Genomic DNA, 26468 nt, shown 5'->3' on the forward strand with positions numbered 1-26468 from the left:
GTTGCTATATTTTATAGTTGTTTTTTTTTATTATTATTGTATTGTTATTTTTTTCTTGAATATTTTTGACCTGCAGTTGGTTGAATCTGGGGATATATAATCTATGGATACACAGTGCTGATTACATATCCATATTTTATCTAGCTAGCTTATAAATTGAAAAGATTTCCAATTTAAAAACATGACACTAAAAAAAAGCTCATATTAATTGTGATGTTTTACAAATTACAACATCAGTACCTCTTATATATTTCATCTCATTTTAAATATGGTCTGGTCACACTTAGGGTCCTTTAAAATAATGAGATATTGTATAAGAATATGCTTAAGAATAGGGATCTGTATTTGACTGACAAAGGGTAATTAAAATCTATTTCTATCTCTATTTACCAAATACCCTATCTTTAATGCATTTTTGTAAATCTTTGGAAATCATAATATAGTCAAAGTTTTAAAAAGAAGACCTGAGGCCGGACATGGTGGCTCATGCCTGTAATCACAGCACTCTGGGAGGTTGAGGTGGGTGAATTGTCTGAACCCAGAATTGAAGACCAGTCCATGCAACATGGCAAAACACCATCTCTACAAAAAATACAAAAATTAGCCAGGCATGGTGGATGTGCCCGTATTCCCAGCTACACAAGAGGCTGAGGTGGGAGAATCGATTGAGCCTAGGAGGTCCAGGCTGCAGTGAACCATGATCATGTCACTGCACTCCAGCCTGGGTGACAGCATGAGATCCTGTCTCAAAAAAAAAAAAAAAAAAAAAAAAAAATCCTTAGTGACTACAGATATATATTCAGAATCTTCACTATTAACTCTATCAAAATATTAGAACTATTATGAATTATGTACTTCTATTCCATTTTACTTTAGTTTAATGAATTGTGGTTTATTATTTAGATTTGGAGCATTTTTACCATTCTGACACTTACCCACTGTGGAAAAATAAAATATAAATTAGAGATAATTGTAAGTTCTTCAAATTGTACTTCCTAAAAATATGAATTCTTATTACCTATATTTTAATATTGTCCTCTTTGCAATTTTCCCTCTATAGTTAATGTTGTTTAGAAGTATCCCTTACTAGATATATGTGACTTGAAATTTACAGCTGTAATGGTACTGAAATAAAATTTAAGAGTTAAGTTCTAAATGACATTGGGCAACTCATTAAACCTATAAGAGACATGAACAAAATGGAAACAATTCTTTTGGTCTATTTCTCTTACTCCAATTCTGTAAGGTTTAAATAAGAAAATATGTAAAAATACTCTGTAAAATCCATAACATACCACAGAAAAAATATTATTGCTATGACTGCTGGTCTTCTAACAGCATATTAATTTACTGGAATATGTACTATATAATTCATTATAACTTTTTTTAAAAATGGAAGCTAATGCTCTCTGAAATTCAATGATGTAGGTATAAACTTGTGGGAAGACAGCTCACTAACTGGATCTGTATTGGATCTAAACCAAATAAAACTCTGGTGACTGCACGGATTGTTAGCTATGGAAAGTAAATCACATAAATTGAGATACTAGAGTATAATTTTTCAACAGCTGTCAAAAACAACCTACCTAAAAACTATAAGAAATGCAACTAAAGAAATTCTGTTTTGATAGGGTAAGCCTATCAAAGATTTTTTTTTTTTTTTTTTGAGACAGAGTCTTGCTCAGTCACCCAGGCTGGAGTGCAGTAGTGTGATCTCGGCTCACTGCAACCTCCGCCTCCCAGGTTCAAGAGATTCTCCTGCCTCAGCCTCCTGAGTAGCTGGGACTACAGAAGCCCACCACCACGCCTGGCTAATTTTTATATTTTTAGTAGAGACGGGGTTTCACCATATGGGCCAGGGTGGTCTCAAACTCCTGAACTTGTGATCCGCCCACCTCAGCCTGCCAGATCTTTAAAATAAAAACAACTGCCTATTCCAGACAGGGAAAAATCTACACAAAAGCTTGCTACAAATGTATGGATAAAGTAGCAGAAAAACTCCATTGTTTTTCCATTTTTTCCTCCAATAAACATAATACTACATAATGTAAAAGCAACAGAATAATAGCAATAGAGTTTTTTCTTTCTCTTTTATTTATTTAACTAGATACTTACAGCTGTTGCCTCAATTCAGGTGAATCTTGAGGTGTTCCAAGTTGATTCAGAGTTCTTTGTATTTCCACAGCTATTATAATAGAAAATTCATGTATTAATTGTCACAAAAGTTAAGGCAACAGAAACAATGAGTTAAAAATTAATATGTACAAGTAATTCGGCAGTTGAAAAGAGAAAAACAAAGATGAAAATAGAAAATATTAACTGGGAAAAAGAATAACTAAACAGTTTACTTAAATCTAATTAGTAACAAAAATGAATTAATTTTCAAGATGAAATTGTGTGGGAATGTTAACTTGTGAAAATGCACTTATGACCCCAAAAATACTGTCTTCTTCCTTATCCTATCAGGATACTAAGTAAATACAATGGCACACAGACTTTAACACTACTAGCATAAAAATTGTAGGAAAATAAGTAACAATTACATATTTCATTAGAATATAATGTAAATAAGTTATAGTTAATAAATGAGAAAGGAATAATAGAATTAGAAAAAATCATTTTTCAATTATCCATGTAATAACTGATTTCAGCAAGATCATCAAAAAATGCTAAAATCACAGGACATTCACACAACTTAAATTACCACCACACAGATGACATTAATTATAAAAGATATAACTTTATCATATATAAATCTGTTGACTGAAAACAAATGACCAAATTTAGCAGTTAGAATGGAAAAAACTGACATTATGAACCTTGTGACATGCTGCACTGAGAAAGTCACAATATGATCTATGGATTTTTCTTGCCAAAATATTTAACATGAATCTAATCACAAAAAGAAATTAGACCAGTCTACATTGTGGGACAATCTACAAGATAACTTGCCTGGGCATTTAAAGATGTCAATGTCACAAAAGGGAAAAAAAAAAGTTGACAAAGACAGGGGTACTTTCTAAATTAAATAATTAAAATACCCAAAAGACACTGTATGATTTTTGACTGGATTCTGAATCAGGAAAAAGCAAACACTATAAAAAAAATCGTAGGGACAATTGGAGAAATTTGAATACAGAAAGTAAAAAACACATTACACAAAAGTTGAAAAATGCCCACAACTGGTAAATCCAGGTGAAAGGTTCATCGTACTATATACTTTTATATATATTTTGTGAGGTTTAGAGTACTTAAAGATTTTAAAATACAAAGTCCAGGGCTTAAAAGTCATGTTAAACTCACAATCTGGAAGTCTGTGACTATTGCAATTTTTTTTAAAAAAGGCTCTACACAAAAGGAGAGGACCTATAGTTTTATGTATGTGGGGACATAAATAAAATGTCAACTAGAAATAAGCTGAAAATCCAAAGAACTCTTAACAATCTAGCCCCCCCCATTCTTTTTATTTAAATGAGTGGTTTACTTATATAGCTTAAATGCTTTAAAAATATTCATTATTTACATGCTCAAGGGAATGATAAAGTATTACAAAATGCAGGATAAGTTTTGGTCACTGGGAATGATGTAATAAATATTGCTTTTAAGTCAAAGCTGAAAAACAGAAAGACTAGAGAGGAATCAAAGCATATAGCAACTGTTAGCATTTGGCTAATTTAATAGGAATTTATTTTTACTTTTTGGGGGTTGATTTTTCCTTTCATAAGACAAACAAATTTTGTTTGTTGTGTTTAACTTATAGCTGCTTGTAATTAGCCATATATTCCCTCTCAACCTCAACAGATTTCCTTGAACTGCCTTATAGGGGCTTTATTTTCTTAAGCGTATTGAAAATACAAACTGTAGTGTGGGCATCGATAGACTATTGGCAGGTATTTATCTCAACTTTAAAGCGTTATTGTTCTTTAGGAAAAAAATCATAGCAAGTGAGAAAAAATAAATTATTTAATAAATGACACCAGGAAAACTGACGAACCATTTGGGCGGGGGAGAAAGAACCCTACCTCCCAGCATATAGCAAAATACATTTTTAATAAACCATTAATTTAAATAGTAAAATTGAAAATATTAAACTGCTCTAAGAAATATAAATGTTTTCATTATATGATCTTATACATGATCTTGGAGTAAGAGATATAAAATATTAGCTAAGCATGACACAAAACTAAAATCCACAGAGAAAAACATTGACAAATTTGACTACATAAAAGAACTTTGTTAAATGTTATATAAAAAATGTGTACATATATCACAAGTATATATGTAAGTGTGTGTTTATATACACACGGGAGACAGTAACTGCAGGATATGATGAGGAAAGAGGTTAAACTACAATGGCAGTTATTTTTGGTAACAGAAAAACAGCCCAATAAAAAATGGACAAAGGTTATAATCTTGCAATTTACAAAAGGCAAATGTGTATATAACAAAATTTCAACTTCACTGATAATTAAACTTTTACATTTCTGATTGGTAAACATTATGAAAAGCAGTTGAGCATATAATTACAATCAAAGGCCTTAAAAACAAAAGGTAAAGACTACATAATATATAAGAAAGGGGGAGCAATAGTCAATAACTAGAAATAATTTAGAAAATGTCAGACAATCCAGTAGAAAAATGGGCCAAGATACGTGTATACCTATGTAACAAACCTGCACGTTCTGCACATGTATCCCAGAACTTAAAGTATAATAATAAAAAAAAGAAAAATGGGCCAAGAATAGGAACTTTAATATTCATGAATAAACTGAATAGCAAAAAAGGACTGAAATGCATATCAATCTTGCAAAGTACAAACAAGTACACTACATGAATGCTATATAAAATTAGTCAGCCAATTAAAGAATTGAGTAGAAATGGATTCTGACAGGCCCGGTGGGAGCCTAGTTCCACCATGTGGTAATTTCTGGTTTCTGAACAGATACACTCAGCAACCCCCAGTTCTCACTCATACTCCCTGAGTAAGGGCTCTTATGGAAGGAAGAAATCATTGGAAGCCCCTGGGGACCCACTCTAATAAAACAATAAAACCAATGGCATTATCTGTTCCCTGGGAATTACTCAGAAATGCCACCACAAAGGACAGAAAGAGCAGGGAGTGGACATGCCTCTCATTCCCATTTAACTGGCCTATCTGGAGGATGCAGAAGGCTAATGCTCGTGATAACTAGCAAAAGCTTATTCAGGTGGTGACTCCAACTGCAATGTTCCTCAAAATGTGATGGATTTACTACAACAGAGCATCACAATCTCTAGCAACTTGTATATACCTGCTGATACGGCAAATACTTTTTGCTCTATCCTAAAAGACAGAGAACATGAGGAAGGATTTGCTATCAGTGGGATGGGACATCAGTGAGCCTTCACAGGCTTATCTCACGGTTATGTACACTCTCTCTCTTTGTACTACAATTTCGTTGTCAAGGATACGGATCATCTCCTCCTACAGGACACTACATTAGTCCAATACACTGGTTACGTCTGCTTTTAGGACCAGAAAAGCAGGAGACAACATGTACCCTTAGATGCCTGCAAAGCATAAGTAACCCAGCAGGTAGAAAATAAATCCATGAAAATACAGGGCAGTGTTTCCTCAGTGAAAAATCTTGGTGAATTAATCTGTAGATAACGGGCATACTTCTGCAAAGTGCTTTTCTTTGTAGCCTCATGTACAAATGAGAAACAGACTTTTTATGCTGCTTCCACCCTTTACTGAATGACCCAAAGGTTACCAGCTTTAGCTTCAACTCCCAAAAAGAAAAGACCATCCAGCGAGTTCAAGTGGTGCTATAAGCAGATTTACAACTTGGCTTTAATGACCCAGCTGATCCAATGGTACACCAAGCCTGTGTAATTTCAGGGCACCAAAGAAAACTAGTAGCAAATCCCAACAGGAAAAACATAGGGGTCCCTTAGAATGCTGGAGCAAAACCTTCCTTTTGAGGACTCGTTCTGGCCTTGCTACTGAGCCCTGGGTAGAGTAAACAATGGTACGAGGTAACCAAGTGACTCTAGCTGTTCACCACGAATTATATCTTGTTGGTACGGCCTTTCTACATTTTGCTCTACGTATGTCAGTCAGCCTATCCCTCACCCCAACTCCTGAAGTACTTGTTCAGTGAAATAATAAACTAGCAAAGGTTGTCAGAACAAAAGCTACATATAGACTCAACAATATAGATTTCCCCTTACTCAGACTGACATGACCATGGGTATTGCCATACACCAATTTGCAGCAATAGCAATCTCATGTTATACTCTATTAAATTATTTTTGTTTGATTTTTTGTATTAATTTTTTCATTCATCCTTTGGACTTCCCAGATTCACATCCATACGTTCTACAGAGATGATTTTACCCATTTTATTTTCTATGGCTAATTATCTTTGCAAACACTTTCAATAACGTCCTAATTTAAAAATAAAAAGCAAACTAGTGATGTGCCGTTGTTGAGGGTTGACCCAACAGCTGCTCCTTCCGTCTTGGAGGAGGCAGAATTTTATATTCACTTCAATGGTATTACTCTGGGTTCTGTTATGCATCCTCTAAGCACCCACTGTGCCCCCTGCGGCCTGTCCCCACTCCCCCCACCCCATGCTTCTACCAGACTCCTAATCCACCTATTAGTCACAATCAAGGTGTTCCACACACCGATGCTTCTGATCAAGAAATTACAGAGAAAAAAAATTAACGGTGTTCCAAGGACAATGGGATTCACTACTCTGCCATGTATTCTGTTATCTAGAAGCTGCTGGACTTCTAGAATGTTGACGGCCTACTGAGACTCAATCCTGGCACCACCTGGGAGACAAGCATCTTGGGAAACTGAAGTGCTGTCCTGTAGGATCTTTATGGTCTCAAAGAACCACCACTCCAGGGTGCTGTTTCACCTACAGCCAGAAAGAAACTTGGATTTGGGAAGTAACAGGTTGAAGTAAAATGCAGTATTTCACAATTACACCTAATTATCCATTTGTACAATTTTTTCCATCTCTCAAGGTGACTTAGAGACAATATCCAAGTGAGGAAAACCATCAGGTTTTCAAGACTACAACGGGTCATTTAGGGCCAAGGTCGTATGTTGATTGAGGTAATTATTAAGCGAAAGTTGGGGTATGCTCATACACAAGTAAAAGGGAGATGAACTGGAGGGGACCTGATAATACTGGCATCTTCAATCATAAAAGTGAGTACCACATAGCCTGTGAGTTGGAGCAACAAGGACCCAGGGCTGAAAATCTGGGTTATCCCAAACAGCTGAGGTGCTGAAAGAAGGCAAGAAGAAAGTGGACTGGTTATTATTACAGGAAAATAGTAATACAAACTGCAGCCTATGATCAGCTGTAGAGTGGTAACTTAGCATCTGCCAGTATTCTTTTTCTTGCTCTGCAATGTATATGTTTAGATATATTCACTGTTTGTCTCCTTCCCTATTTCCTCCACTGTTATATATAGAATGTACCATTTGTGGTTACACTGAGACACTGTTCCACAGGCTAAGGAATACTGCTGTTCAGTTTTGCTGAAAGAGCAGAGCTCACAGGAAATCACCCCCTAAATTTGGCATTGGCTACAGGAACTGAATAGACCTCAGTTTTATCCCTTCTGTGGAAATGGGAAAGGAGTTCTTGTTGTATGAGGGATAGCAGCAGTACGTCACGCAGGAGCTTTTGTTTTTAAGCTTAGGTATAAAAAAGGAAGTGTGTTCACTGTAGAAAACAAAAGGATAAATTATAGTGAAATTTATTTTGGGCCACCTAATACCCAAAACTACTATTACATTGGGATCTTTTTGGTTATAATATTATGACCACTGAGAAGTAGCACCACAGAGCCAATCTTTGGAGGGGGAAAAAAACTGGTTGCTAAAGCAACAACACTGTTTTAAGATTCTTTGAACATTGCTTACCTTCATTATAATACAGATGATTAATAATGAAAGTATTAGTCGCTATCACGAACAATCTAGTTATAATCAAAAGCTACATTTACTCTGTGCTTTTGGTTTTGTAGATTTAGGTTTTACAGATCCTGAAATTTCTTAAAAATCAAAGGCTCTGGCTAACAACCTCCTTGTCACTCTGAAACAATTTTTTAAGATAATACAATGTCTCATAAAATGAAGCCTCTCAGAAAACAACCATTATATTACTGCCTAATAGAATGCATTTAACTCATGAGAGCTTCTCATGAATAGAAATGGAAGACAAGGCCCCCTACACTTATGCAGCATACAACCTAGAAAAGGACAAAAAAAAAAAAAAGTACAAACACCATATAAACTCAACGAGGGAGCAGCAGCAACAAATGCTATACCAATGTTTCAAACAATGACCTATAACATGTGTGTTCTATTAGAGGACAATCCAAAAAGCTGTAATGAAGGTGGCATTTGTAATGGTTTGAAGGGTAAGAAACAGGACATTTCAGTTTGGAGATTCAAACCTCTAATATCATACTCAGACATACACTGAAATGATCCAAATACCTATTAATCACCCGAACTAGAAGGCAAACTTCTTGAAGGCAAGGACTAAGTTTTATTCATTTTGGTATTTCCAGAATTTATCATATTGTTGACCCTCAATGAATAGTTTTATGAGTGAACCATAAAAAGAATACTGGAAAGATCAAAACTTACGTAAGAATATATATTTCTAAAACATAAAGCATAAATAAATGGAGAGTTAAGAAAGGTAGTTATGCCCATTTATTATTCATTCATTGATTCATTCAACAAACATTTACCGGGCATCTACTATGTACCAGGCACAGTAGGAGGGCTTTTGAACATCAACATTAATTTGGTTGTATTCCTTTAAATTGAGCAGGTCTATACTTGAGGATCAATTAAAGGCATCATCTGATCAGGTGATAAAGGGCTTATAGGAACATAAATCTGAAACTACTAAGTCAAATTTGGAAGAAATATTATATGGTATTAGTTCAATCCTATTTTATAAACAAAGAAGTTGAGAACCATACAGAATAACTAACTTGTTCCAAAAACTATAGCTATTTAGTAGAAGAGCTAGGGTTAGAATGTAGATTTCTTGGTTTTCAAAAAACTTTTTTCAATGTGCTAAAAGGACTGAAAGTAAAAGATGTTAAAACACATTATTTCATAATCCAGGTGTGTGACCGTTGACAAAGCAAACAAAGAAAAAATAAGTGTGTCTAGATTGAAGAAGTAATTTGAAGGAGTTGAACTGAGATGGTTCAGATGTTTCCAGCAGTGCTCAAAGTAAGTTTAGGTCTGGCAGTGGATCACAAGGATCCTTCTTCCCAGCTGAAAGTGATCAAGCAAGAAATGCCTGCTCTTTCTCCGGGTTTTATGAACTGCCAAGATTCCAGAGACTTCATTTTATATACGACTAGCATTACCCTCCTACACCAGGGTCAACAAATTATGGCCCGTAGAGCCTGAAACCTGGTTTTGTACAGACTTCCAAACTAAGAACTGTTGCTACAGTTTTAAAGGGTTAACAAAACAAAAAAAAAAAAAAAAGAAGAAGAAAAAAAGAAAATGCAGAGTCTAAAAGAGTCTGCCCTTTACAGGGAAAGTTGGCTGGTCCTTGTCCTCAATTATTAAAAATTACTAAAACCTTGTATTTAAAAACTCAACTTGGCATGTTATTTGAATATACTGTCATCCTTCACTATCCCTAGAGGATCGGTTCCATGCCTCCCTCCATCCATCTCCCACAGATAACAAAATCTGCAGATGCTCAAGTTTCTAATAAAAAATGGCATAGTATTTGCATATAATCTACGCGCATCCTCCTGGAAATCATCTCTACCCTACTTACAATACCTAATATAAAATAAATGCTATGTAAATTGTTATACTGTACTGTGTTTTATTTGTATTTTTTATTTTTAAAATTTTTCTGAATATTTTTGTTTCATGGTTGGTGGAATCGACGCAGAACCCATGGAAATAGAGGGCCTACTGCAGTCACTGCATTAAGTCTATCTAGTAAAATATTTAACAATGTTACAAAATTTCCACTGAACATGCATGTACACTGAGTTGAATTTCTTTGATTCTCAGAATATGTTATTCACCCATCATAGGTGCTGGCCTGAGTACCTCATTTTCATCTGCTGCTCTTATACTAATTTAGAAACAAAACACTTTTTCATTGTTTTGGATGAGCATTTTTATAGCATATTTGCTGCAAAAATATTGTTAGCACTCTATTATTTTATTACTCTCTGGTTTTTGGCTATCTCCTAAGTTCTTCCTCTTCTAGAAGGTATGGATAGTAGGATATGTGGTTCACAGGATCCTCTGCCACACCCCAATTGACCATGTTCAAAGATGCTTGAGAAAAATAAGCTTAGAGAAAGGGAGATAAGAGGTTTCCAGTTAGATGACAAGCAGTATGGTGATCTGGAAAAATAAATAACTCTCCTACTTTCTCCCAAGTCCAGTCCATAGGATTTCACTTCATTATCTAGCCTTAGATGCTACGAATCTATAGGACAGTCATCATCTATTTTGATTGGCATAGGTCCAATTAAAGAAAAAACTCATGAAACAAGCCGTTTCCAATCATAAAAAGAATTATTTAAGCATAAACAGTTTCTTGAAGAAAAGTCCATCTAATGCATATAGGTAGGATTAAATCAACATGTGTCTCTACAAGAATACAAAGAAAAAGTTATTTTTGCATTATCTACAATTTTGATCTGTACCACTACTCACTTCCACAGACGTGACTTCAAAGAGTATGTTACATTTTTCATAACGGAAAAAGAATACCATTTCCTACACATCCGAAAAAGATGCACTACTGGGTCATCAAAAACAAAACAGTGTCCCATTTCTGGCTCCTCTTCTACAGCAATGAAGACCCAGTCTGTTCCACGTGGGTCTGCTGCCATCTAGTGGATTATTTAAGAAAAAAAGATTTACAGTAAAGAATAGTTTGTCATAAAATTGTAGGCTGAATTTGGTATCAGGGGCTATTAATACATAATGTTACCACCTGTCAGACTTCACCAGCAAATGGATGCTGTCTGAAAAATGGGACTGGCCAGCCTGTGGTGGCATGGCAGATCAACCTAACACACACACAAGAGTACCTTCAAAGAACTGTCTCCAAATAACTAAGAATAGCTATCTTCTCTTTTAGCAGAAAACATGTTTTCAACGTAAAATAACCAACTTGTAACAGCCAAACATAGAAAAAAAAAATAATGGTTAGTAAAATCCCTGGACAGGTGATTCTGAGATTCCAACACAGACTCAGCCACATCACACTGAGGAAGAAGTACAATTGAAGGCTGACCAGCAAGTAGAGTTGGAACCAGACAGCCTGATTTGGAAACCTTATCTCACTTCTTCCTGGCTGCTGACCCTGGGCAATTTACCTAACGTCTCCAAGCTATAACTGCTTCAACAGTGAGAAAGCACCTATTTCTCAGCTGTCATAAACTTTAACCGAGAACAATATAGGTAGGCACCGTGTACTGGATATAGTAAGCGCTCAACAGAGTCTGTTGTTCTCTTGAAGGTCAGAAATGAATAATGAGTATTCTTATTAACTTTTTTTTTATTAAAATGCCCCTTTATTGAGGTACAACTGACAAAGTGCATATATATAAACTACGGTTTTACAAGTTTGGACATATGTGTACATCTGTAAAACCATCATCACACTTAAGACAGTTATTAGATTCTTCACCCTCAAAAGTTTCCTTGTTGTAGTTTAAAATTTCCTCCCTCCTGCGTATCTCTGTTCCTTCCTCCCTCCATCACCAAGCAATCACTAATATGCTTTCTGTTGCTTTATGTATTTTGCATTTTCTAAAGTTTTATACAAATGTAATCACAGAGTATTTACTCTTTTTTGAAAAAGGATGGTGTCTGGCTTAAGTTAGCCTAATTATTTTATGATTCATCCATGCTGTGTATATCAACAGTGCATTCCTTTTATTGCTGAGTATTCCACTGTATGATACAACACTATTGATGGACACTTGTGTTGTTTCCCGTTTTTGTCCATTACAAATAAAGCTCCTATTAGTATCTGTCTACAAGTCTTTATATGGGCATATATTTAATTTTTGTGTGTGGATAAATAGAAGTAGAATGGCTGGATAGTATGATAGGTGCTACATTTAGCTTTTTTAAAACACCCAAACTATTTTACAAAGTGGTGCCATTTTACACTTCCACCAGCAGTGTATGAAAGCTTCTGTTCCTCTACGTCCTCTCCAGCACTTGGTATGCTCAGTCTTTTAAATTTTGCCAAATAGGTTAATAGTAGTATCTGTGCTTTTAATTTGTATTTTCCTAATAACTAATGATGTTGAACATATTTTTATGTGCTATTTGTCATCTGTAGATCTTCTTTGTTGAAGTGTCTGTTCAAATAACAATACTGTCTTCTGATTCATGATCAAGGTATATCTTCCCAATTGTATAAGGTTTCTTTAATTTCAGCAATATTTTGTTTGTACTGTTCAGTGTTCAAGTGTTTCACTTATATTGCCCTCTAAGTATTTCATAATGTTTGATGTTATTGTAAATGCCAGTTTTTTAAATTTCAAATTTTTATTTTGATTGCTCATTGCCAGTATAAATACAATTTATTTTTGTACATTGATCATATACTTACTAAATTGACTTTTTTATTCTAGTAGGCTTTTTTTAAATTGTAGATTCCATCAGATTTTCTACATAGACATTTATGTCTGTGAATACAAATGGTTTTAATTCTTTTTTTCCCTAATGTGAAGACCTTTTATTTGTTTATATTATCCATCTGCACTAGATGGAACCTCTAGTACAATTCTGAATAGAAGTGGTGAGGGCAGACATCCCTGTCTTGTTCCTGATCTTATAAAGGAAAGCATTCTGTCTTTCACCATTAAGTGTGACACTCTAAGTTTTCATAGATGATCTTTTGTCAGGTTAAAGAGCTCACTTCTGCTCCTAGTTTACTGAGAATTTTTGTTAGGAATGGAAGTAGAATTTGTCAAATGCTTTTTCTGCATCTATTGAGATGATTATATACATTTTCTTTTTAAGTTTGTTAATATAATGAACAATATTTATTGCTCTTTGAATATTAAACCAACCCTGAATTCCTGGGATATACTCCACTTGTTATATCCTTTTAAAATGTTGGTGATTTGATTAGTTAAATTTTGTTTAAATTTTTTGCATTTATGTCATGAGATGAAATTGATGTGTAGTGTTTTTTCAGTTTTTTTTTGAGACAGTCTTGCTCTGTCACGCCCAGCCTGGAGTGCAGTGGCATGACCTCGGCTCACTGCAACCTCCCGCTCCCGGTTCAAGCTATTCTCCTGCCTCAGTCTCCCAAGTAGCTGGGATTACAGGTGCCCGCCACCATGCCCAGCTAATTTTTTGTACTTTTAGCAGAGACAGAGTTTCACCATATTGGCCAGCCTTGTCTTGAACTCCCGACATCAGGTGATTCGCCAGCCTCAGCCTCCCAAAGTGCTTGGATTACAGGAATGAGCCACTGCACCCAGCCTAGTGTTCTCTTCTTTTACTGTCTTTATCTGGTTTCAATATAAGGATTATGCTAACCTGATAAAATGAATTCTTCAATTTTTTGGAACAGTTTGTGTACAATTAGTTAAATATTTGATAGATTACACTAGTGAAGATATTTGAGTCTGTTTCTTTGTAAGAAGGTTTTAAGTTATAATTTCAATTTCTTGATACAGAGCTAGGCAGGTTACTGACTTATTTTTGAGTGAACTTTGATAATTTGTGTCTAACAAGGAATTTATCCATTTCATCTAAAATGTCAACTTTATTGTCATAAAGTTGTTTATAATACTCCCTTAATTGCAGCCATAAACAAAAATGAGTTCATGTCCTCTGCAGGGATATGAATGAAGCTGGAAACCATCACTCTCAGCAAACTAACACAGGAACAGAAAAGCAAACACTGCATGTTCTCACTCAGAAGTGGGAGTTGAACAATGAGAACACATGGACACAGGGAGGGAACATCACACACCGGGGCCTGTCGGGGGATGGGGGGCAGGGGAAAGAGAGCATTAGGACAAATACTGTTTGTGGGGCTTAAAACCTGGATGACGGGTTAGTAGGTGCAGCAAACCACCATGGCACATGTATACCTATGTAACAAACCTGCACGTTCTGCACATGTATCCCAGAACTTAAAGTAAATAAAATAAAAACCATTTCAAAGGAAAAAAAGCCCTTTAAATATATGACAGATTCTGTAATGTACAGAATATATGTAAATATGTACAGATTTTTACATATAAAATACGTAGAATTTATAATATATCATCTCTCTCATTCCTGATATTAGTAATTTGTTTCTTCTATTTTTTCATGTTCAGTCTGGTTAGAGGTTTATCAGTTCTATTGATCTCAAAGAAATAGCTTTTGGTTTCACTGATTTTTTTTATCCCTTCGACTTCCACTATGATTTATATTTCCTTTGTTCTGCTGACTTTGCAATTTCAGTTGTTCTTTCTAAATTTCTTAGGGTGAAAACTGAGGTCATGATTTGAGACCTGTCTTCTTTTCTAATACAGGTGTTTAGTGCTCCCTTAAGTACTGAGTTAATACCATCCAACAAATTCTGATACGTGATGCTTTCATTTACGTTCAGTTCAGAGTATTTTCCAATTCCTCTTTTTGGCTTTCTCTTTGATCTACAGCTTATTTGAAATGTGTTTAGTTTTCAAACATTTGGGGATTTTCCAGGGATCTTTCTGTTAATGAGTTCTAATTTAATTTCACTGTAGTCAAGGAATATATCTTGTATGACTTGAATCTTTTAAAGTCTGTTGAAACTCTTGCTTAATGCCAGGAAAATAGTCCATCTTAATAAATGTTCTGGGTGCACTTGAGAAAAATGTGTGTACTGCTGTTGTTGAATAGACTGTTCTATAAATGGCTGTCACCATCAACGTGATTCGTACTTTGAATCTTCTGTATCCTGATTTTGTATCTACTTGTTCTATCAATTATTCAGAGAGGGGTACTGAAAGCCGTAATTGTGGCTTTGTCTATTTTCCTTGCAGTTTTGTCAGTTTTTGCTCCATGTATTTTGAAGCTGTCTTATGGGGGAGTTCTGTCAGTGTTTTTAAGTGTTCAGCTTCTTATTTACATTTCTTAACTAATGTGAACCATACTTGAGTGCCAATATTTAATAATCTATGATATAATTATAAGAATTGTAGAGATGATAAATATCAATTGACACAAGATAGTTATAGCCCTTGTGGACACAAGATAGTTACAAGGAGGAGTCAGCTACTATGTGACAGTGACATGTATCTAGCAGTTGCATATAAGTGACATATTTAAAACAGGACTAGAAAAAAAATCTAAATATTAAAAGAAACAAACTCTGTTTTAGACTCCAATCTTTCCTCGTCTATCAAACCTCTATCTTTGTTAGAGGGTGGTCTGGAGTATTAAACAAGGTGATATAGGCCAGGCGCAGTGGCTCATGCCTATAATCCCAGCACTTTGGGAAGCCAAAGTAAGCAGATCACTTGAGGCCAGGAGTTCGAGACCAGCCTGGCCAACATGGTGAAAACCCATCTCTTCTAAAGGTACAAAAATTAACCAAGCATGGTGGCACACCCCTGTAGTCCAAGCTGCTTGAGAGGCTGAAGCACAAGAATAGCTTGAACCCAGAGGAAGAGGTTGCAGTGAGCCAAGATGGTGCCACTGCACTCCAGCCTGGGCGACAGAGTAAGACTCTGTCTTAAAAGAAAAAAAAAAGATGATATATATATAAACATTTCAGAAATGGCATAGATCTTTGTAAGAATAAAAGTATAAGATGTTATTACTAATAAGTCTTGCACAATTAGAGTTAGGATCCAGGTTCGTTATAGGGTACAATGTGCAGAGAAAAATGTATCATTAGAAATACCCATGTCTATCTATTTCTTTTATCAAGAAAAACCAAGAAAAGTGTATTAAAATTCTAAAAAGCGTATCACAAGTGGAAAAACTTCCTGGAGAATCTGAAGGATGGCTACTAAAATAATTTTGGCTTTTCCCCTCTAGCATTAGCATATCTCATGCTCTGTCTTATGACCTGAAGAGAACACTTGTCTTCTTTGTGAGCAAAAGCACTGATCCAAACTACAGAGACGAGAAGGGATGGGAAGGGAGATGGAGAAGGATCTTCTAAAGAATGAGTCTCGAGGCTGGAAGCTCAATGGAGAGCATCCACCTGCAGGGCCCAACTACACTGGCTTCCTGTGCTCCCCTTCCCAGCACAGAATATCTGAAGGCATAGCCCGCTTCCACAAAGCAATCTCAAATTTACAACACATTTAATTTTCACTTTGTCGTTGGTTTTCTTTCCAGATACTTTAAAGGTAGAAAGGCATAAAGGTCAAATCAGTGGAAATTTGGGGGCATTTTAAAGCTATTGTAGATTAATAAAGAGTTAAATCTGAGGGCACAGTTCTTAAAAATAAAGTACAAAAACAAGTCATCTAAAATTGTATGTAAACAATAATTTGGACTTCTAGATGGCTGGAGCATTACAAGCTGGGTCTTTTAGCAAATTTATTCACCCAAACATTTTTCACATGGACCTGCTCAGTTTACCTGCTCTGAGGTAGTCTGGAATCAGAAGCAACAACGGTTCCATGACAATGTGATTTGTGTAAGAAGCAAACAGGTAAGGACTGGGCAGTGGTGAAGCCCTGCGCCTTGCAGTTCCCCAGCCCCGCTGACACATCTTTTGCCCATCGTGATGAGCTTCCTTCCTGTCATCCACTCGAGGGCCCAATAATTCTCCTACTGCTCCAAAAGCAGCTGAACTGTTGTCGCGAGTTCCCCTCTAGTTTACAGGCAGTGATTCCCAGACCTTTTACTTCAGTCATTTCCCATCAGTTCTAACTGCCAACACATGCTGGCAGCTGTTTCTAAAACGCTGAAAATCGATTTCTGCTTCTTACAGAAACACGGTAGAAGCATGTTTCTGAATATTCCTCCTTCTTCCCTCCTCAAGGCATATTATAGAATGGGGGAGCAGGGAGAAAACCCATAAAAATTACATTTTCAGAGAAATTAACACAAAATGTGTAAATATGGCCAAATTCTCAAAAACGTGTACATATGGCCAAAAGCAACAGAAAATAGCAGGTCCTGGGCAGGAAGCCGTATGGGTGGGGCAGAGAATAACCGGGGTTGCAGAGCTCCACACTGTCACCAGCAAATCATCAGAAGAGCTGATCCCACCCAGAGTGGTAATGGGCAGAAGCAGGGCTGAGAAGCACCAGGGACTCTGCTGGAGAAGGTGGGAAAAGGAGACGTGGAATGGATTCAGGAGGCCGTGGGCTGCCAACCCTTCTCAAAAACCAGGAGGGGAACACCTTGGAAAGAGGTGTCTGTGCATCTTGGGGCCAATGAAGTGATTGGGATGACATCAGGGATGGAGCGGGAAGCCCTCCTACACCAGGCTAGGGGTTGAGAGGCAGAGGAGGAAAGAAACAGTCCCTCAGGGCAGCACAGCACAGCACAGCACAGCACAGCACAGCACAGCAGAGAGAATGGAGCCCTTGAGCAGAGAAATGGGCACTTCCTTCTCCCTCCACAGGAATCTCCTGCCAGGAAAATCTAACTCATTCCATTGAAAAACAAAAAAAATGGGTAGAGTAACCACACAAAAGACTATTTTAAAATGTGGAAAAGAACAGTAAAACTCTCTAAAAGAACTCACAGCAGGAGAACATGTTGCCACAAAGTGAATACGGTTAAAAATTATACCCCAAAATATGCACAGGATTAAAAAAAAAGAAAAAAAGAGAAAAAAAAAACTCAATGAAACAATCACAGTTTAAAGGAAGATCACAAAAGAACTCTTAAGAGATGGCCAGATAACATGCACGCACTGACTAACTAGAGACTGGAGGAACTCAGAAAAGAAGGACAAATTCAAAAACAAAGGCCCAATGACAAGGAACACAACAACAGACAGACACGCAGAACACATTAGGCCCCGTGATCACCACCCACTGCAGGTTTAGTCATTTTTGGTTCCTTGGGCCGCCCCTCACTCTTCATTGGTTGTAGTTTCTGGCTCGCTGCCATTCTGTCCAACATGACTCCTATCTTAATTTTTTTGTGATTTCAATACACAGGCTGACGATCCTTCCACCATCCTGCTGGCCTCCATTCTTTGCACATGTCTCCTATTGAAATGATTCTGTCCTCCACCCTCCCTTAGCCACACACTCCAAGATCCCATCAAACATCTTCTCATTACCACGAACTGTCACTCTTCCATAATCTTGGTTTCAGGCAATCTACTTAGAAGTCACCTCCTGCATGTCCAGCTCACTCCCCTGGCCCCAACTCCAACCTGCCATCCGTTGATCCTGCCACTCTGCCACATTTCCTCACCTCCAATGTCGTCACCCACTCCCTACCCAACTTAAACTCTGGAGTCAGTCATCATATCCAGACTCCTGCATATATCTTAAGCCCCTCTCTCCCTTCTTAACCACTTGACAAAATCTACAACTCTGGTTGAGTCCAACACTGCACTGCCTCTGCACCAGCACTGCACTCCTCTCCTCATAACCCTTGCTCCTCCCAGAGTAAAAGTCCTTACACCAGCCTGCAAGGCCCTACCTGACCTGGTCCCAACTCTCTCTCCTCCCTTCTCTCCATTTCTCTAATGGCCAGGGGTGCTTCTATCTGAGGGCCCATGGACATGCTATTTTCCCATCTAAAATACTCTTTCCCTAGATACTGTGGGACACATTCCCTTCCTTCCTTCAAATATGTGCTCAACGAGGAACTCCTTGATATGGTCCATCCTGACTCCGCATGCACCCTATTTATCAAACGCAAACCCCTCTCCACCACACTGGATCCTTGCCGGTATGTTTTTGTCATTGTTTCTTTTCGTTAACACTTAACATCTCCTTCTAACATACTATATTATTTACTTATTTATTTATTTTATGTCTGTCTTCTCTCATTAAAGGTTCACTCCATAAAGGCAGGTATTTTTATTTTATTCGCTGACATAGCTTTAGCATCCAGACAGTCCCTCGCACGTCACAGGTGTTTAATAAATACTCATGCAGGGAATGAACATAAATGCACAAGTAACACCCTGGTACAATATACAGCATGATCCAAATGCACCATGTTACACGAACCAGACTTTCCTGGACACCAGCCTTGCCACTTAACAGCTGTATAAACTTGAGCAAGTGACAACCACTCCAAACCTAAATTTTCTCACCTGACCAGGGTGACTGGAAGATCAAAAACAATGCACAAAAAAAGGAATAAAAGATACCTAATACAAGGCACAGAGTAAACAGTTAATTAAAAATAGTTTAAAAATACTAGCTTACATATCTTCCAGAAAGAGATTAGTGAACAAAGCAGGGTATATAGGAAATACCATACAACTAAAATCACTGGATGTACTTGGGCCACCCTGCCCCACTCTCCTCCCATGCCCAGCAGCAAGGCAGTGTCTTGGGTATTCACAAATAAGCAGGCCTTGGCTGGATATTTGTTGAAGGCTTCCATACTCCCAAGCAGAAGAACAGTCCACAGACTAGGATGGGATCTTGGTGATGTCTGTGGGCATTTTCTTTGACTTTATATGGAATAAAAGGCAAACTATCTTAAAGATGTAGGTGGCCATACTCAATATCATTAATACGTAACTTCAAATAACGATCATGATAATGATACTATAATGAGAAAGAGTAGGAAAAATAAACGTACCAAGACTTGCGGAATAATATCTTGTATGACTTTTCGTTTTTTCCTAAGCAACTAATAGGCAAACCAATTAATAATTGCTTTAAGAAAAAACCCAGTTTGGATTAAGTATAAAGAGCAATCACTGTTTGATATGGTTTGGCTGTGTCCCCATCCAAACCACATCTTGAATTGTAGCTCCCACAATTCCCACATGTTGTGAGAGGGACCCAGTGGGAGGTAATTGGATCATGAGGGCGGTCATTCCTGTGCTGTTCTCATGATAGTGAATAAGTCTCATGAGAGCTGATGGATTTATAAAGGGAAGCTCCCCTGCACAAGTCCTCTCTTGCCCATGGCCATGTAAGAAGTCCCTATGCTCTTCCTTTGTCTTCCACCATGATTGTGAGGCCTCCCCAGCCATGTGGAAATGTGACTCCATTAAACCTCTTTTTCTTTATAAGCTACCCAGTCTCAGGTATGTCTTTATTAGCAATGTGAGAATGGACTAATACACTGTTTAATAAAAACATTGTTCAGTAATTGGTGAAAACAACAAAAAGGGATCAAAGAGATGAGGACATAATTGCCAAAATCACTACAGGAAACCAAAACTAAATGCCAAGCCTAACTTATACTGTTCGATTCCTACTTCAGCACCAAATCAACCAAAATGTAAAGAGGGATAGCCTCACAGGGCAGTTGAGTAGCCACTACACAACTAACCATGAATATGTGTAATCAAAGAGAAACTACCCTGTTATACAATTACTGAGCATAGATTATGTTGGAAAAAAACTAGTAATTATTATAGAAATTCTTAAATAAATGTAGTATCAAAACATACACATGAGGATTTTTATCACATGGTCACCATGACACTTTATTTTATCTACAGAGAACTCAGAGGATTCATTTGTGGAGGCACCACAAATGGTTAAGTTCTCAGGTTTTTAAACATATACACTTAGGATAAAATGTCTGTTAATGGAGAATTAATTAAAATCATTTAATGGCATAACCACATAAAAAAGTAAGCAACCAATAACAAGAGAAAAAAAGTAAACACCAAAAAACCTGTATAGTGTGATCTCAATTTCATTAAAAAATGAACAAATAAAATTATGTGTAAATACTTCTGTAGCCAAGACATATCGAGCCCTTTAACTCTGGGGCCAAGATTTTAGTAGGAAAGTAAAAAAGTAAGTAAACAATAACAGTACTTTAATCTACTGATAAAAGGCATTATAAAAACAAAACAGGTTAATGAGAAAAAGAATGACTGGAAGAAGCAAAATGATAAGGCAAGGAAGACATTGCTAAAGAAGTGAGCTTTGGGCCCTAAGACCTGAATGCCAGAAAGGAACCAGTTACATGTAGATCTGGGAAGATGTCTGAAGCAGAAGAGGAGCAAGTGCAAAGGCCCTGAGGTGAGGATGAGCTGACTGTTCACTAAGCAGAAAGAAGATCTACGTGGTGGAATGTGGAGCAGCAGAGCAGCACCATGGGAGAGAGTGGTACTTGGCAAGTAGGGGCAGGGATCAGATCTTGGGGATATTGTGCGGCATGGTGGGGATTTATATCTAATTATAAAAGCCACAGAAGTAACTGTTGCCTTTCAAGCTATAGGATGACATGATCTGATTTATAGTTTTACAAGTTTACCTTGGCAACTATCTGGAGAAGACTGAAATAGGCAGGAATGGAAGTGAGGAGAACAATTTGGAGACTGCAGTCATCCAAAGAAATAGCAGCAGCTTGGGCATATGTGGTAATGGCAGAGATGGAGAGACACAGACAGATCTGACCGGTAGAACCACTAAGATTTACACTTAGATTGAATACAGGGAGTGAAGACACCCACTACTGTGGTTTGGGGTTGGAACCAAGGGTAAGAAAGTTCATGTTCAGGGCAGAAGCATGTATATAGTTCACCGACAGGAGAGTGAGGGATAAAGCTCCCTGAAGCATCCTGGAGCCACATCTTAAAGATTTAGTTCATAAAACAAAGAATTCACTCATATCCGGCCATAAACACCATGTTCAGTCATAAAAGAAAAGTCACTGAAGAGAAGAAAGTTGTCACACTCTGTTAAAATTTCCTTGGATAAGATGGTAACCTTCACATCTATCTCTATTTCATGTCAGCACCTTAGGCAAGAAGAAAATCACAATGAAATAAAAACTACTGAAGTTTTTCTCCTCTAAAGGAGGGGGAAAACCACCCAACCATATTTTCAGACGTGCGATCTTAGACATAAATATCTCAAACAGCATTTTAGGAGGGGGGAAGGGAAAATTTTTCAACTCTTTTTCCTCTAATAAACTGCCTTCCCATCCCACTAACAGACTACCCCAGAAAAAAAGGAAACATTCTTAATTCCTGAGTAAATATATGGTTCCAATAAATTCATTAATTTCTCAGGACTGGAGCTCTTTTTTAAAAAAATTTTTTCCCTGGCACCAAAAAAAAAAAAAAAAAAAAAAAAAAGCTGGTAATATTAGCTTCCCTTTTGTGCAGTCATGTGTTAAAATGCAAAAACAAGTGTCCCCTTCACCAGACCCTAACTAATTAAAAGAACTGTGATCATGCTCAAAAGTAACAAAAGGGCTCACACTTTTATATAGGCTTTTAATTCCATCTCAAAGTCATAAGAACCTTATATGAGGACAGGAGCCATGCACCAATTCTTAATAAACAATTTTGAAAAGTACACTCGCCGCATAGGAAGCTAATTACAACACAGAGAAACCAAAAGCATCTGTTTCGATTTTAAACTAAAGTCTGTGCTGAAATAATACCTTTAATCTGTAGGAGAGATGATTAAAAATGAAACAAGTGAAGATTCAACAAAAATATTTTTCAGTCACCTTCTCTTAGCACTTAAAAGCTTACATTCATACTTTATGTGCCCCTAGAAGGCTCTGTCTTTCCAAATTTTCTGGAAAAAACACACATACACAAGCCCATGTGATACATGATGCATATTTTAGCAGAAACTTCTATACTCATAAATTCTGATGAGTAGATTTTATGTTTCCAATATATCTGTTTTATTCATTTTCCAACTTCAGCCACACTACATCTTCCTCTTTCAGATTATTATTTAAAAAAAATACTCAAATGCAAGAATTCACATTAGCACTAGTGGAAAGGCTTACTATGTTATTTAGGGGTTAGGGAAATTTTTATCTCAAGGACTATGTTTCATAGCTATTCTCATTTCTATTCACCAATTTCCTTCAATACAAAATTTTGTTAATTCTGACAGGATACAAACCTCTGTGCCCCAACTTTCCCATCTCCTAATACTTAAAAATAATACATAAGCCTTGGTGGAACTCTAGCTAGTCTTGAGTGTGATGGCTTCTTCTATTATTGGATTTTATGAGCATGTATTATGGATTCAGATATGGCAATTGGCCTCTTAACAACACATGGAATGATCTTGTACCTGTTAGAAGAGTTTCGGGACTCTTAAAAAACTTTGGTTAGAATTATTGCCTGTTAAAGTTTGAAGAGACCATAACCTAGTCCACAGAAAATACACATGAGAAAACCACGTCCTGGAAAGTTCGAGAGCTTACTCAAGGTCACACTGCTATTTGGATCTGATTTCAGGAAATGTAGATGCAATCACATACAGCTTGCTTGATTAGAAATGTTTCCTATTATCTCATTGATTTCTTTAGCTCAGCTACACTCTAAAAACTCTGATTCTAATCAGAGAATTGCAAAAGTAAATCATGAGAAACCTATGACTAAAATGAATAAAAAGCTGTAAACATCAAATGTTGGCAAGGACTTTGAGCAGCACAAACTCTGATACACTGGCTATACTCATATCTGGTACAACCACTTTAGGACACTGTTTAGCTGTTATCCACAAAAGCTGAACATACACATATCCTATGAGCCAGTAACCGAGTTCCTTCACATACATGCACCAAAAGAACATACAAGAATGTTCTGGGAAGCACTGTTCATCCTAGCAAAAAATAAAAACAAAATCAAAAACTGGAAACACTACAAACAGTAGAAAGAATAAATTGTGGTATGTTTAAATATGGAATACTATACAGTAACAAAAACAAATGACCTGCAGCTACATGGATGAATCCCACAAACATAATGAAAGAAGCCTAACATAAAATAATTCTATCTGATTATTGATTCTATTAGATTTAAAAAAAGGAAAACTAATCAATGATGTTAACAAAGTCAGGACACTGGTTATCTCTGAAGGGCATGGAGGGGTGTAAGCACAAGAAGGGTTTTAGGGGGCTAAGTAATGTTCTATTTCTTGACATTTGTGGTAATACAATAGAGAATTCATTCAGCTATACACAAATAATTTGTCTAGTACTCAATGTATACATTATACTTCCATTTTTAAAAAGTCTGAAAAAACAAGCCCGTGTTTACTTATGTGATGTATTTTGATATATTGATTCTGCTGCTTTTAAAAACATGAGTTTCCCTGTGTGTTCTCAAGACATTTTTCTATGTTGTTTGTGTTTGGGCAAGGATGAATGGCCCCTGTGAAAATGCCTACTCTGGTTTACCTATATGATAGGTACCTTATACTTATAAACCCACAAAGGCTTGCTTATCCTTATACTATACATCACAGCTAGGAGTGTCTGACAGAAAATACGGAGAAACGATAGAAGGTAAACAGGCATAGATGTTGCTAATAAAAATGTCACTTTTGAACATCTCAATCCAAAGTTTGAAAACTAAATCTAAGCCTTTCTAAGAGGCATGATGATCTTCTAGACCTGTGATAACAAAACGGTTTTGTTTGCCTGCCAACTCCAGTCTACTGGGAATGGTTGCCTGGAGCCTTGGGTTGAAAAAGACTGGATGGCATGCTAGGCCAGCAACAGAGAATACCGTCTATGCCATGGGCAAAAGATGGAGCATGGGTGGCACGAGGGCCTTGCTGACTGTTATGGAGTCAACACTTTCTCTCATAGGATACAAATATTTTCCTAATCATTTTAAACTGTCCACAGAACCTGTAATAAAGTCATAGTTTGTTATAACTATTTAACAGTTTTATTATTTTAATATAATTACATTTCTAATTTATTTTACATGTAAGCATTTACAATATTTAAACATTTTATGCTTAATATAAATTATATCATTATAATATGGTTTAAATGCTTTACTAGTGAAACAAATTCAAAAGACTGCAGATGATCTTAAACCAAAAAATGGTTTAAAAATATTTTTGACAGCCATTTTCTTTTTTTGGGGTATAAACTAAACCATACAACTTAATATTTTATAAGTGTTTATTTATTTCATCAAAACTAACGTGAAAATAAACTTTCCCACTGCAACACTCAAGAACACTTTAGCTTTAGTTTAACAGATGCTCATATTCTAATTACAGGTTACCTTACTTACAGCATCTTCTCTTTAGGTTTCTTTTGTAAAATCAGATAATTGTACTGACACAATTTCAAAAGTTGCCAATGTAGTGTGAAGAGAACCTAAATGTGGTGCAAAGCATCATTTTATTCAATCGCACCCAGTATTATTAGCATTACCAAATGGGGAAAAAAGTGAACTGAAATTTCGCACTTCTGCCTTTCACTTCCACGTGATTTCTGCATAGCCCTTATCAGTACACATACTTGACAGTAGTTAGATTTTTAACAATACTTTATCTAATCTAAACTCCCCTTCATTTAGACATTAAATCTCAGAATTAAAAAAAGTACAGTGATGACTGGTTTCACTACATTCATGACCCCAAATCTTAAATGTATACTCAACACATTTGCTAAACCCCCTTCTTTCCCACTCATTCTCTATCTGATGACCTTGCTTCCCATTTCATTTAAGAACAGACCCACTCAAATAGGAAATCTCCCATGTTTGCCCACCACGTTTCCATCTGTACCACATGTATCCTCGCCACTTGCTAGTGGTCCATTCCTGTGCCCTCTCACTTTCAAAACATTTCCTTTGCAATTATACGCTTACCAGAATTTCTCTGTTGCAGTGTAAAATGGAACCCTTTCTTTGATCCTCTTTCTACTTTCATGGCAGAGTCTGCTAGTTGCCTACTAAATATTGATTCTCTCACCCTTCTTTCTCAAATAGAACAATCCCCAATTTTAGTGAGCACACTGAAATCCTGCTAAGATGTTTTCAGCCTCTCTGGCAGCTAGGTGTAGCCACCTGATCAATGACATAAGCAGAGGTGAGGAGGAAATCTGGAAAGTCTCTTTAAAATGGAAAAAGTGGGTGCTTCTCCTTCCCTTCCTCCATCTACACTTGCAATATGGCTATGAGAATGTTCTTTTCAAAGTCGCCAGTTTACCAAATCCAATTATCTGCTTTTATCTTAGTCTCTCAGCAGCATTAGAGAGAGATAATGCCTCACTCATTCTTGAAACATTCTTTGTTTAATTTCTAGAAATCTACCACATCTTGATTTTTATCTTACCTCACAGATCATTCCTTAGATTCTTCATGCTACCTTCCTGATTTCCACATTTTTTAATGTTCCAGGCCTCTTCTCTTTACTCACTCTTATGTGATTACTTTACACCTATGGTTTTAAATACGATTTATACTCTGATGACACTCTGACTTCCCAAATTCCTGTACCTAAAGTAGATGTTTGATATCTCCACTTAGATATCTAAATGATATCTCGAAATATACTTAGTCAAAACAAAACTCTCCCCTACTTGTCCT

General features: G+C 36.7%; 1 protein-coding gene across 3 annotated transcripts in view; it reads right to left on the reverse strand.

Annotated features, from left to right (window-relative positions):
- The window catches only part of STX7 (syntaxin 7), a 55977-nt gene that overhangs the window by 15887 nt on the left and 13622 nt on the right, over positions 1-26468 (reverse strand). For all 3 annotated transcript variants that reach the window (XM_055264346.2, XM_063622295.1, XM_063622296.1), the window contains one exon: positions 2116-2185. In XM_055264346.2, coding sequence (XP_055120321.2) covers positions 2116-2185 — 70 coding nt within the window. The remainder of the gene's footprint in view (positions 1-2115; positions 2186-26468) is intronic.

The sequence above is a fragment of the Symphalangus syndactylus genome, chromosome 2 (genome assembly GCF_028878055.3).
Source record: "Symphalangus syndactylus isolate Jambi chromosome 2, NHGRI_mSymSyn1-v2.1_pri, whole genome shotgun sequence".
Lineage (NCBI taxonomy): Eukaryota > Metazoa > Chordata > Mammalia > Primates > Hylobatidae > Symphalangus > Symphalangus syndactylus.